General features: G+C 38.2%; 1 protein-coding gene across 10 annotated transcripts in view; it reads left to right on the forward strand.

Moving 5' to 3' along the window:
* cdk5rap2 (CDK5 regulatory subunit associated protein 2) overlaps positions 1–14,069 on the forward strand; it is a 34,785-nt gene extending 20,716 nt beyond the window's left edge. For 4 of the 10 annotated variants that reach the window (XM_083889028.1, XM_083889036.1, XM_083889033.1 and 1 more), the window contains 17 exons: positions 99–505; positions 621–853; positions 1,150–1,201; positions 3,041–3,204; positions 3,866–4,165; positions 4,450–4,575; positions 4,697–4,813; positions 4,956–5,145; positions 10,940–11,058; positions 11,164–11,379; positions 11,468–11,554; positions 11,799–12,055; positions 12,343–12,492; positions 12,592–12,730; positions 12,840–12,886; positions 12,994–13,048; positions 13,604–14,069. In XM_083889028.1, coding sequence (XP_083745154.1) covers positions 99–505; positions 621–853; positions 1,150–1,201; positions 3,041–3,204; positions 3,866–4,165; positions 4,450–4,575; positions 4,697–4,813; positions 4,956–5,145; positions 10,940–11,058; positions 11,164–11,379; positions 11,468–11,554; positions 11,799–12,055; positions 12,343–12,492; positions 12,592–12,730; positions 12,840–12,886; positions 12,994–13,048; positions 13,604–13,749 — 2,805 coding nt within the window. In that variant the 3' untranslated portion in view covers positions 13,750–14,069. Of the gene's footprint in view, positions 1–98; positions 506–620; positions 854–1,149; positions 1,202–3,040; positions 3,205–3,865; positions 4,166–4,449; positions 4,576–4,696; positions 4,814–4,955; positions 5,146–10,939; positions 11,059–11,163; positions 11,380–11,467; positions 11,555–11,798; positions 12,056–12,342; positions 12,493–12,591; positions 12,762–12,839; positions 12,887–12,993; positions 13,049–13,603 lie in introns of all 10 variants that reach the window. The other 6 variants (XM_083889035.1, XR_014592815.1, XM_083889034.1 and 3 more) reach the window with 6 other exon arrangements.
* The last annotated feature ends 107 nt before the right edge of the window (positions 14,070–14,176 follow it).

Raw genomic sequence — 14,176 nt, forward strand, 5'->3', positions numbered from 1 at the left:
AGTTTTATTTGTTTATTTGCTTGCAATAAGCCACTGTAAAAACATGTCAGGGCAAACTGATGTTTTATTGTCATTTACCATCTCCTGTCTATTCTCAGGTCAGTCTGAAAAGCCTCCAGGTTTATGATGAGTATGGTGTTTCTAAGGATCCTCTCCAGCTTCAGGCACAAGTGAGAGAACTGAAGGTCCAGCTCGAAAACCAGACCAAACTCATCCTCCAAATGCGAAATCTCCTGCGTAGAAACTCCCACTCCAGTGATCTTGTTGCCAACACCTCTGAGCCCTCGATTGTCATTAGAGATCAAGAAGGAACACAGGAGAGGGACCACAGCCAACGTAAGAGCTACAGAAGTGGGCAGCAAAGGGACAAAAAGGAGGGAGAGAGCCAGACAATGAAGGATAATACCAGTCATTTGAATACAGAGCTGGAGAGACAGAGGACACTGAATAGAAGCACAACTGAACAGCAGTCACAGACCCGCAGCAGCTCTACATCACCTGCCCGGTATGCATTGTACCGCATTCCATTTTTCCTTAAGTAATAGCAGCACAGACATTTTGAAAACAAACATTTGACTCATGCTGTCTACTGTTTTTTTTTACTTGCTTTTTCCCCACAGACTGGACTCACTGGTACAGTCACAGGCCAGAGAACTGTCACAACTGAGGCAGCAGATAAAGGAGAGCCGTGGACTGGGAGCTCTGCAGCGTCGACAGCTGGAGGAGCTGAGCAAGGCTTTCAAGGAGCTGCTGCAGGCCAGTGAGGTCGACTTTTACATGGGGGAAGTGGTCAAAGAGCAGCTGGACAAGAGCCTGAGTCTTGTGGACAAGCTAGAGGGGCGGCTACACAAAGGTAGCTACAGCCGTGATGATATTTGTGTTTGTATTTGTATTTGTTGTCTTTTGAAAAATGTTATTATTCAGAACCACATTGCTCACACACGTAAGTGATTTATGATGCATTTTGTACTAAACCTTTTGAGCTAATGTAAATGGCATCTAATCTCAATATTGAGAGAGCATAATGAAGGAAATGTGTATGTCCTATGAAAACTGACATTTCAAAATCAAAGGGACACAAAAGGGAAGTCATTTGTAATTGATTTTAGCTGACAGGTCTTTGACTGCATGTTTTCCTCTGTCTGCCAGGAGAGTCTCATCTGGATAATGAGGACGTGGCAGCTCTAGAACTGTCTCGCAGGTATATCTCTTACTCATTCTTTTCATTGTTGATGCCACAATTAAGTAACTTGTGGAAGAATATGGGAATTGTTCACTCCATCTTTAAGTCTGGTTTAAGATGGCTGGGTACATTTTAATGTTGTTTAACATGATTTGATGGGCTACTTTAATATTTTTTGGAAAGTACGTTTATGCCCTCAAAATTAGATGTAGAGACTGATGACAACTCATGTAAATACAAAACTTGTCTGGCTTTGTTCATTGTCAGCCAGAAAGTAAGAAAAAAAATAGTCATGTACACACACAACCCTTTTCAAACCCCTAGTTATCTTCATATATAGTCTTATTTTCTAAGCAAGCAGAGTTCATCATTACACACAGAAGAGCTAGCTGTGTTCTCCTGTTCCCAATCTTCATCCTAATTTAAGATGTAACTTTATAACTACTATTACTTTAAAAGCTTTTCCTTAACTGGCAAAGGTATTGCCCATGAAATTAGTCGGTGTATTCTAAATGATTTAACGTCTAAAATTCAAGAAAAGGCAGCTGGTGTGTCTGTAACTAACATTCTTTACAGACAGATAACTTAATTGTCATTATGGTTAAAAAGATAGTGGTTGGGTTGGGTTGGGTTAGGTTAGATTAAGTAAATAACATCTTGCACAATTCAATCAGTGTGTTTTGAAGATTCTTATTTACTTGCCAACTTGTCATCAGGGTTAGGGTTTTCATCATTTATGTGGACGCTTCAAATACAGCATCAGAAACCATTACTTTTGGTACTTAAAGTATACATAGTTATGTGTTTTTTTCTATAGTATTAAACATGGTGCAGCCTGGGATTCAGCCAACAAACACACACACACCCCCACACACACACACACACACCCAGCCAATTGCCTTATGATCCCTGTTGAAGCATGTGATGTTGGTTTTGAATAGCTCCCTGCTGTTGACCTAATTTTCTCTGTGTCAGTCGAAACATTAAGGCCACACTGCCCCCAACGGGGTCATCAGTGTCTCCAGTCATGAGGACATCAACTAAGAAAACAAATACACATGTATTACACAAATACATTAGTTATCGACATTATTAAGCCTTGAGTAAAACGGTAAAATAAGTATTGTGGAATCTATAAACAATTATCTTATCTTAGTTTACTTTATCTTATCTGAATAAAGGATCATGGGAAAAATCAGATTTTCAGAATCAAATTTTTTTTTTTTTTTAGGTTTTTCTCGCACAGCAATGTTTACTTTTCTGACAAATGACTGTGTGAACAATTGATAGTATGAACGTTTTTATGTCATTAGATAAGAAATGAATGTTAATCATAGTTGCATACGTTCATTAGTATAACTATCATGGACAATCTTGGGGAGCTTCAGTTGTCCTATGAGAGCATGGGAGATCCTCCTGACAGCCCAGCTAGAATCCAGCAGGAGTTAGATAATCTGCGTTTGGAGCTAGAGGGTGAGAGAGAGCTGCTGCAGCAGAACATCAGCGTCCTCGTCCAGCAAAACCTCACCCTGGCTGAATGCACCAGGGAGCAGCTGGACCTGTGAGTGGGTGTGATCCAGTGAGACAGCATGGTGTTTGCTGTGACCTCCTTTTTTTAATGTTTTTCCAGCTGTGTGTTTCCACTGAAACGTCTTTGTCATTTCATATATATATTTTCAGTCTTTTTATTTTCTCTTTTTTGGGGGTGGATCCTATATCTGTGTATTTGTTTTGCTGTGTTTCCCTCCCAGTAACCCAGCAAGATCGTGTGATAAATCAAATCCAGCTGTTGCGTGTTCTTCTACACTGAGTCACCATTCCAATAAACTCATTTATTCCTCTTCTTACTCCTCTCAGGTTGGCTAAGGAACTGCAGGAGAAGAACCGTATCATTCAGAGCTTGCAGAGCCAGTTCAGAACCCAAAGTCCCAGCAGCCACCACAGCTCTCACACTGATCTGCACCACGCTGACAGGACCGCTTCCTCCTGCTGTAGCCCACAAGGTGGCAGTCGAGCTCAGAGTAAGCACTTCCAGATGCAACACTTAAACAGTCTTAATAATGGACTTAATTTGAGACTTGGTGTTAGCCAGGTCCAAGTAAAGATGCCAGGCCTAACCAGGTTATAGTATGTACTCAACTGTTTGTTTGATTAAATATCTATATTTTCCACTTTTCTTGCATCAATGTTAGTGAGATTACTTTGTCTGCAGCGTGGTCAGTGTAGTCACGTACTGTAATGGCACTCATTTTCCACTCAGATCCATTCTGTGTCACTGAGGCATCCCAAATAACAAAGCAGACTGCCCAAGGACAAAGTAGGTGTCCAGTTTCAATCCACCTCCCCTAGAATTTGCATTATTCAGTGGCACCTATCCGATTCAGTCTTTTAAATTTGTGTTCCTCCTAGGAAAAGAGATAGTGAAGGCTATTTTAAGGGGGGGCGGTGATATGTGAGAGGTCCCTGCACAGGGGCTTGTCCAACCTAACTCATATTTCCCTCAATGCTACCTGAATGTATGTTGCAAGCCCCTCACTTTACAGCGGTCATCTTGTTTTACTTCTGCATCACAAATAGATGATGCCGAAACATTTTTTTTTTTAAATAACAAAATATGAATTTATTTATTACATTTTCATAGTCAATCTATCTAACTATGTGTGTTTTTTTGTACATGTCTAGGCCAGAGAAATTCCTCTGATTGGATGGGAGCAGCTGTCCCTCCTCCTGTAGGTGGAGCTCAGGTGGAAGGTGTGTCCAGTCAGCAGGACCTCAATAGGGAAAACGAGCGGCTGCAAGATCAGCTGAGAAGCAGTGAGGTACTCAATGCCACCCTGCGCAGTGAACTGGATCTGCATCAGTCAATTATGGCCCAGAGCAGCTCCCGAGAGGAGGGGTCGGGACCTCACACAGAAGCACTTATAGGAGATGGAGACTCTGCGGCAAAGAATGCAGCTGATCAGCCTCGCTCAATGAATTCAGGTTAATATTACCTCTGCCTTTAGTGCTTGGACACTGAGCTGAACAATTAATAATTTCTAAATAGAAATCCAAATGCAAGTAGCAAATTGCAAAGACTACAATTTAGTTATTCTATTTCAGTTCTATTTTATATGTAAATGGAATAATTTATATCTTAATGTTTTTATCCTTTTATCAAAATCTACATGCAAAATGATTCAGTCCTACTCGGTTTGATTGTTTTTTTTGCAGTATGTAATATAATATGCAACACCACATCCTTTTTTATGCATGTTTTTCTTCAGACTTATTGGGAGAACATCTTCACGAAATACGAACATTGAGACAACGCTTAGAGGAGAGCATCCGCACTAACGACCGTCTCAGGGAACAGCTGGAGAAGAGGTTAGCCGAGGTGGAGAAAGATCCAGGTACACACCTGAAATCAAGCACTGTTTTTATCGTCCTCATTTTTATTGTCTGCCTTTTCGTTTATACAATGTTCTTGTGGCCTAATATGTGATGTGATGGGTGTGTGTATACTAAATTCAGCAGCTACCAACATCTTCATCCATGGCAATGATGACCCGGGTCATCTGGTTAATGAGGTGCGATTTCTCTGGGGACAAAATCAAGCCATGAAGGAACAGCTGAACATGGGCTCAAGAGGTGAAACACACATTCTCTTACAAGCTTATTTAAGTATACAGCAATGAAACCACCAGTCAATTCTGACCAAAGCTGTTTTGGGTACTCTAATTAACATCGCTAAAGGGGCATAATGCTAAACAGATATGTTTATTTTCTCCAGACAAGCAAAAGGAGAATGAGAAGCTTCGGGAGACTCTGGCCAGACGGACTTCCAAACTGGAGCAGAGCAGGAAGGAGTCTGAAGCACTGAGGCAGGAAAATAGCCGACTTCATGAGAGTCTGGAGCACAGCAGCCAAGAAAACGCAAAGCTGCTGGAATCGTTGAACTACAGCAAAGAGGAGCTTCAAAGGTACATATACACGCAGTTTATGAAGCATCCCATGTGTCACTATCACTGTGAGCAGTTGTGAACCACAGACATCCATGCAGCCCAGTCTAAATGCTGTTACTGCTCTTCTCCATGTAACCTGAAACTACACTAGTAATCTAATTGGCATTCTAAAGACTCATTGCTGTACCTATTATTCCACACTATTAGTACAATTCCGAAACATGATACCTTATCATCTGTAAAAGCATGCAGACACTATAATGATGGTATGTGACCACTTACCCCAAGTTCTACTGACACAGTTGGATCAGGCTGACACTTGAAACCTGGAGTCTAGTTTACTGTCAGATCACTTTCCTTATCTTGTAATTTGGAGTATGTAAGGTATTGTTTACTTTATACAGTGCTTAATAAATGTATTAGACCACCACACAAAGACACAGCTGTTCTAAATTAACAGCATAGGAAATTATTAAAATAATTTTATATATATATGTAAGCCCAGTGAGTCAGCTCAAATTTGGGAATAAAAAGGTGAAATCAGTTTGCTTTATTTGCCAAATAAATAACTGATAAAACTGTTACAGTATTGTAAGGCATAGTTTTATATATACGACATACTATACTATGAAATTTTTGACCATTTTTGGACGACATACTATACTATGACGTTTTTGACCAATTTTAACCATTTTTGGACAACATACTATACTATGATGTTTTTGTAGTACGACGTTTTTGTCAAGTTTTGGACCAAAAAAAAAGTTTTTCAGAAAAATTGTCAGATTTTGGACGACATAGTATAGTATGTCGTTTTTGTCAAATTTTGGACCACATTTTTTTTCTCAAAAAATGGTCGCATTTTGGACGGCATAGTGTAATATGACGTACTACATAGTATAGTATGACGTTTTTGTCTAGTTTTGGACCAAAAAAAAACGTTTTTCCAAAAAATTGTCATATTTTGGACGACATAGTATAGCATGTCGTTTTTGTCAAATTTTGGACCAAATTTTTTTCTCCAACAATGGTCACATTTTGGACAGCATAGTGTAGTATGACATACTACATAGTATAGTATGGCGTTTTTGGCAAGTTTTGGACCAAAAAATTGTCAGATTTTGGACGACATAGTATATAGTATGTCGTTTTTGTCAAATTTTGGACCAAATTTTTTTCTCCAACAATGGTCACATTTTGGAAGGCATAGTGTAATATGACGTACTACATAGTATAGTATGACGTTTTTGTCTAGTTTTGGACCAAAAAAACAGTTTTTCCAAAAAATTGTCAGATTTTGGACGACATAGTATAGTATGTCGTTTTTGTCAAATTTTGGACCAAATTTTTTTCTCAAAAAATGGTCACATTTTGCACGGCATAGTGAAGTATGACGTACTACATAGTATAGTATGACGTTTTTGTCTAGTTTTGGACCAAAAAAACAGTTTTTCCAAAAATTGTCAGATTTTGGACGACATAGTATAGCATGTCGTTTTTGTCGAATTTTGGACCAAATTTTTTTCTCCAACAATGGTCACATTTTGGACAGCATAGTGTAGTATGATGTACTACATAGTATAGTATTGCGTTTTTGGCAAATTTTGGTCCAAATTTTTTTCTCAAAAAATGGTCACGTTTTGCACGGCATAGTGAAGTATGACGTACTACATAGTATAGTATGACGTTTTTGTCTAGTTTTGGACCAAAAAAACAGTTTTTCACAAAAATTGTCAGATTTTGGACGACATAGTATAGTATGTCGTTTTTGTCAAATTTTGGACCAAATTTTTTTCTCCAACAATGGTCACGTTTTGGACAGCATAGTGTAGTATGATGTACTACATAGTATAGTATTGCGTTTTTGGCAAGTTTTGGACCAAAAAAACGTTTTTCAGAAAAATTGTCAGATTTTGGACGACATAGTATATAGTATGTCGTTTTTGGCAAATTTTGGACCAAATTTTTTTCTCAAAAAATTGTCACATTTTGCACGGCATAGTGTAGTATGACATACTACATAGTATAGTATGGCTTTTTTGGCAAGTTTTGGACCAAAGAAACGTTTTTCAGAAAAATTGTCAGATTTTGGACAACATAGTATAGTATGTCGTTTTTGGCAAATTTTGGACCAATTTTTTTTCTCAAAAAATGGTCACATTTTGCACGGCATAGTGAAGTATGACGTACTACATAGTATAGTATGACGTTTTTGTCTAGTTTTGGACCAAAAAAACAGTTTTTCCAAAAAATTGTCAGATTTTGGACGACATAGTATAGTATGTCGTTTTTGTCAAATTTTGGACCAAATCTTTTTCTCAAAAAATGGTCACATTTTGGACGGCATAGTGTAGTATGACGTACTACATAGTATAGTATGATGTTTTTGTTAGTTTTGGACCAAAAAAAAGTTTTTCCAAAAATTGTCAGATTTTGGACGACATAGTATAGCATGTCGTTTTTGTCAAATTTTGGACCAAATTTTTTTCTCCAACAATGGTCACATTTTGGACAGCATAGTGTAGTATGATGTACTACATAGTATAGTATTGCGTTTTTGGCAAGTTTTGGACCAAAAAAACTTTCTCAAAAAATTGTCACATTTTGCACGGCATAGTGTAGTATGACGTACTACATAGTATAGTATGGCGTTTTTGGCAAGTTTTGGACCAAAAAACTTTTTCAAAAAAATTGTCAGATTTTGGACAACATAGTATATAGTATGTCGTTTTTGGCAAATTTTGGACCACATTTTTTTCTCAAAAAATGGTCGCATTTTGGACGGCATAGTGTAATATGACGTACTACATAGTATAGTATGACGTTTTTGTCTAGTTTTTGGACCAGAAACAACGTTTTTCCAAAAAATTGTCAGATTTTGGACGACATAGTATAGCATGTCGTTTTTGTCAAATTTTGGACCAAATTTTTTTCTCCAACAATGGTCACATTTTGGACAGCATAGTGTAGTATGATGTACTACATAGTATAGTATTGCGTTTTTGGCAAGTTTTGGACCAAAAAAACGTTTTTCAGAAAAATTGTCAGATTTTGGACAACATAGTATAGTATGTCGTTTTTGGCAAATTTTGGACCACATTTTTTTCTCAAAAAATGGTCACATTTTGCACGGCATAGTGAAGTATGACGTACTACATAGTATAGTATGACGTTTTTGGCAAGTTTTGGACCAAAAAAAACGTTTTTCAGAAAAATTGTCAGATTTTGGACGACATAGTATAGTATGTCGTTTTTGTCAAATTTTGGACCAAATTTTTTTCTCAAAAAATTGTCACATTTTGGACGGCATAGTGTAGTATGACGTACTACATAGTGTAGTATGATGTTTTTGTTAGTTTTGGACCAAAAAAAAGTTTTTCCAAAAAATTGTCAGATTTTGGACGACATAGTATAGCATGTCGTTTTTGTCAAATTTTGGACCAAATTTTTTTCTCCAACAATGGTCACATTTTGGACAGCATAGTGTAGTATGATGTACTACATAGTATAGTATTGCGTTTTTGGCAAGTTTTGGACCAAAAAACGTTTTTCAGAAAAATTGTCAGATTTTGGACAACATAGTATAGTATGTCGTTTTTGTCAAATTTTGGACCAAATTTTTTTCACAAAAAATTGTCACATTTTGGACGGCATAGTGTAGTATGACATTCTACATAGTATAGTATGGCGTTTTTGGCAAGTTTTGGCAAGTTTTGGACCAAAAAAACGTTTTTCAGAAAAATTGTCAGATTTTGGACGACATAGTATAGTATGTTGTTTTTGGCAAATTTTGGACCAAATTTTTTTCACAAAAAATTGTCAGATTTTGGACGGCATAGTGTAGTATGACATACTACATAGTATAGTATGGCGTTTTTGGCAAATTTTGGTCCAAATTTTTGTCTCAAAAAATGGTCACATTTTGCACGGCATAGTGAAGTATGACGTACTACATAGTATAGTATGACGTTTCGTCTAGTTTTGGACCAAAAAAAACGTTTTTCCAAAAAAAAAATTGTCATATTTTGGACGACATAGTATATAGCATGTCGTTTTTGTCAAATTTTGGACCAAATTTTTTTTTTAAAAATGGTCACATTTTGGACGGCATAGTGTAGTATGACGTACTATATAGTATAGTATGGCGTTTTTGGCATGTTTTGGACCAAAGAAACGTTTTTCAGAAAAATTTTCAGATTTTGGACGACATAGTACAGTATGTCGTTTTTGGCAGATTTTGGACCAAATTTTTTTCTCAAAAAATTGTCACATTTTGGACGGCATAGTATATTTTGATTTTTTTAATCAATTTTGACCATATTTGGATGACATACTATGACATTTTTAACCATTTTTGGACGACATGCTATAGTATGATTTCTTTAACCAATTTTGACCATTTTTAGACGACATACTATACTATGACGTTTTTGACCATTTTTGGACGACATGCTATACTATGAATTTTTTTAACCAATTTTGACCATTTTTGGACGACATACTATGACGTTTATGACCAATTTTGACCATGTTTGGACGACATACTATACTATGACATTTTTGACATTTTTGGACGAAATACTATACTGAACGTCATAGTAGTGTGTCGTCCAAAAATGGTCAAAAACGTCATAGTATAGTGTGTCGTCCAAAAATGGTCAAAAACGTCATAGTATAGTGTGTCGTCCAAAAATGGTCAAACACGTCATAGTATAGTGTGTCGTCCAAAAATGGTCAAACACGTCATAGTATAGTGTGTCGTCCAAAAATGGTCAAAAACGTCATTGTATAGTGTCGCCCAGAAATGGTCAAAAACGTCATAGTATAATAGTATGTCATCCAAAAATTATTTTAAAAAGTCATAGTATAATAGTATGTCGTCCAAAAATGGTCAAAAACGTCATAGTAGTGTGTCGTCCAAAAATGGTCAAAAACGTCATAGTATAGTGTGTCGTCCAAAAATGGTAAAAAACGTCATAGTATAGTGTCGCCCAGAAATGGTCAAAAACGTCATAGTATAATAGTATGTCATCCAAAAATTATTTTAAAAAGTCATAGTATAATAGTTTGTCGCCCAAAAATGGTCAAATACGTCATAGTATAATAGTATGTCATCCAAAAATTATTTTAAAAAGTCATAGTATAAAAGTTTGTCGTCCAAAAATGGTCAAAATTGGTCATAAACGTCATAGTATAGTATGTCGCCCAAAAATGGTCAAAAACGTCATAGTATAGTGTGTCGTCCAAAAATGGTCAAAAACATCATAGTATAATGGTATGTCGTCCAAAAATTGTCAAAAACGTCATAGTATAGTGTGTCGTTCAAAAATAGTAAAAAACGTCATAGTATAGTGTCATCCAAAAATTATTTAAAAAAGTCATAGTATAATAGTATGTCGTCCAGAAATTGTCAAAAACGTCATAGTATAGTGTGTCGTCCAAAAATGGTCAAAAACGTCATAGTATAACAGTATGTCGTCCAAAAATGATCAAATACATCGTTTTTTTCAAAATTTGACAAAGGCATATAAAAAAACTGTCATAGTTAAGTTTTTCATAAAAAGTTTTTTATATGCCTATAAAAGTTTCATATATAAAAACAATATTTACATAATAAAACTTTAATAATAATGACACTGATTTTCCTTGCTTTATTTACTTGCTTTTCTTGTCATAGTATAGTCAGGCATCTAAAAAAAACTGTCATAGTAAGGTGTATTAATAGTCACTATAAAAAAGATTTACTTAAGTTGGTCCATATTTAGCCTGATGACTAACTTATCATTTCTCTGGATATTTTGTGTGTTTGCAGGTTGCAGTGTGAGGTGAAGCTGCAGAGGCAGCAGCTCTCTGACTCTCAACATCTCCTTCAGTCACTGCGAGTGGAGCTGCAGGTTCATGAAAAGATCAAGATTGACTCTCATAAACATGGTACTGTTGTAATCATTGCCTGATGACACCTGTGTATAAGCAACAAATGCTTTTAACTGAAATTATGATGTTTACCTTTGCATATGTTCTGTGATTTTCTCAAAGCAGAATCCAGCGAGACGACCCAGGAGCCACTTCCTGTCCCTTCCTCTGGCTCGGTGGACCTGAGCGAGCTGCTGTCAGAGATCAGACACCTGAGGCTGCAGCTGGAGAGAAGCATCCAGACCAACACAGCTCTGCGACAGAGACTGGAGGAGCAGCTGCTCAGAGGAAACAACCGCTCTGAGACCATCAACATTAACTACCTGCTGTCCTCTCCAGGTGAACACACTGCACAAAGCAACACACTGATTACATGTGGCACATCGACAAGACATGTAACCATAGCAACCTGCCACATTTGTCTCAGATGAAGGGGGCAGGTCACCAGGTCACGAGGGCTACAATCTTCGTCACTCATCTCAGTCTTACAATGAGCACACCAGGGTCCTGCACGGTAAGAAAACCTCATCACAGCTTTCAGTAAGGCTGCACATCGTCATTTATATATAAAGTTATATTGACATTGAAACTGTGTGTAGATTTTCATTCATGAGTGTAATAACATTAAGTTTCCCTAAAATCATGCTGTCATAGTTCACATGATATTTCCTTGTGGTTGTAAATACAAACCTGTGCAGATTAGCAATGGCACAAATTGAACAAATTTAATTAAAAAATACCTGCTGCAATGTTTCCAGATGAGAAACATGGTGTTTTCTCTGAGGTAGACGGTGGCTCCGTCAGCAGCAGCTCAGGCGACAGCGTCTCTGCTCCTTCTCGCCTGGTGCCGGGTCACAGAATGTGGGCCAATCGTAACGGCCGCCATGTGTTGGGCCTGATCGAGGACTACGGCGCCCTGCGCAGGCAGATCTCCGAGGGTCGAAAGCTGTCGCAAAGCATGGACTCACAGCTGCAGGAGTGTCTGCATGCGCTCAGGCAGCAGGACTCTGACAAGGTACATCATGTGATCTGTAAGGTACTTAACATAGTAAGGCAGACACCTCAGAGTATTATAGACAAACAGTTTACACAATGAGCAAACAGTAAACATCAATGGAGATGAAAAAACAAGACGGGAACAGACTTCTACCTTTGGTCGGTTGGAGTGAAAGTAATAAAAACAGTCGATCAGCTCCATGCAACGTTCAGTCACTTAAATCACCTCTTCTGATAGACAGACCCCCAGCACATGTGGACACAGGAAGTGTGACCTGTGCCTTAATGTCACCGTGTTCTTCTTAGATGATCGAACAACAGCATCTGAAGAGCTTGTGCTGCAGCATGAACACCATGCAGCAGGTGTTAGAAGAGGCCGGTCGACTGCTCAAACTGGTGTGGAGAGTCTCTCTGCCAGCTGGAAACACAACAGCAGACGCTGGAAACAACCAGCAGGTAAATAGACACACACACACACACACACACACTGTATGTAGTCAAGGATTTAAAGACACAATCATTTTACTTACCAATCCTCTCGATCTGCACCGTCAGGACGAGCTGCTGAAAAACGAGATAGCCAGACTGAAAAGCCGGCTGTCGCAGCAGGAGAGGATGCTGAGCGGAGCCGTGAAACGCCTGCGCACCACCAACCAGCTCAAAGAGGGGATGGAGAGGGTCATCATCGATCAGCGTACGATTCACTGCTTTTAATTTAACATGCGGTAATGTGAACTGAAGCTGAAATGATCAGTACAAATATCATCTGCATTTTGGAAATCATTTCCATTGTTTGTTTGCAGTGTCTCTAACGCACGGAGTGTTGAAGAAAGCCAGGGGGAACTTAGAGGTGAGTTTTCACAGGCTGTCACACTCATGTTTCCACCAGTGAATCGTTTTCCTTCAGTGAGTCACTCTTCTCTTCTTCTCCTCCTCCTCTCTGTGAAATAATGCTAGACAAATTACTGTACCCTCTTTGGCCTGAAAGGCCTGTCTGGAGGACCAGACAAAGGTTAGTGTGGTTGAGCTGCAGACTCTGACAGTGATGCATGCTGCATGAAGCTGTCGTGGGATAAACTTTCTTTCCATACTGTGTCCAAAGCAGACACAGTATATAGACTGTTTATAAATATGGACGTAGTCTTCTGGTTGCATGAGATTTGACCAGCGCATTAAAAGCCTTGAAGACATTAATTCTGTGAACTCAAACAAGTGCTTTTACTTTGAAACCGATACAGGAAGTGCAGTTTGTACAGTTAAGGTGAAAGATCAAGGTCTTTTCCTGCTGCTGATAACTAAGAATCGCAAGATGTTCAGTTCTGCAGAAGCACGGCTCCACTGTGCTGTCAGTCTTTATGCTAAGCTAACCACCTCCTGGCTATAGTTTGGCAAATGGTATGGAATAAATTAGTCACGTGCATAGGTCTGGGAGAGCTTTACAAGCTTGACAAATATTTTCAGCCCCAACACTTTTTTTTAAATTATTATTGTGCATGTCTGAGACCAAATTAAGTGTAAGGACTCATCAGAATTTTGCAGGCTAATGTTACTGTGTTGTGTGTTTTAGGAGGTGCCGGTCAATGGTCAGTAGGGGGCAGTAGACCCCCTCAGCCTGAGCAGAGGAGTGGACCTGTTCTCAGAGAGACTCCAGACAGACACTCCGACTCCTCAGAGGATCACAACAGTGATGTTTCTTTGCACAGCAGCTTCTGAATCTGCTGAATCAACACTGCAGCTTTGCAAAATGTAGCAACTCAACGTTAGTCAGGCTTTTTTTCTCCTGCTGTAAAACCGTTGTCACCTTACTTTCCAGATATCAACACCTTCCTTTTTTTGTATTTTTACTTGCACAAACCCGCTGATTTTAGGTACTGAAGATGTAAAAGTTTCCTTTTTAAAAAAAGTTGCCTTGTAAATTTTAATATTTTTCCTGTTATTTTATATGCCGATTTCAGAACGTGAAAATGTATTTTATTACCGACTTTATTTGAACCTTTTGTTTTGGACAATTCACGGCTACCATGTCATGAGTTACGTGCAGTAAAGTCAACGGTGAAAACCCCATTTGTGGTACTAATGTCCTTTTTATTAACATTTATTTAACAATACAAACTTTGTCAGCTGCTTTCAAATGTGTACA

The sequence above is a fragment of the Microchirus variegatus genome, assembly GCF_963457635.1.
Source record: "Microchirus variegatus genome assembly, chromosome: 1".
Lineage (NCBI taxonomy): Eukaryota > Metazoa > Chordata > Actinopteri > Pleuronectiformes > Soleidae > Microchirus > Microchirus variegatus.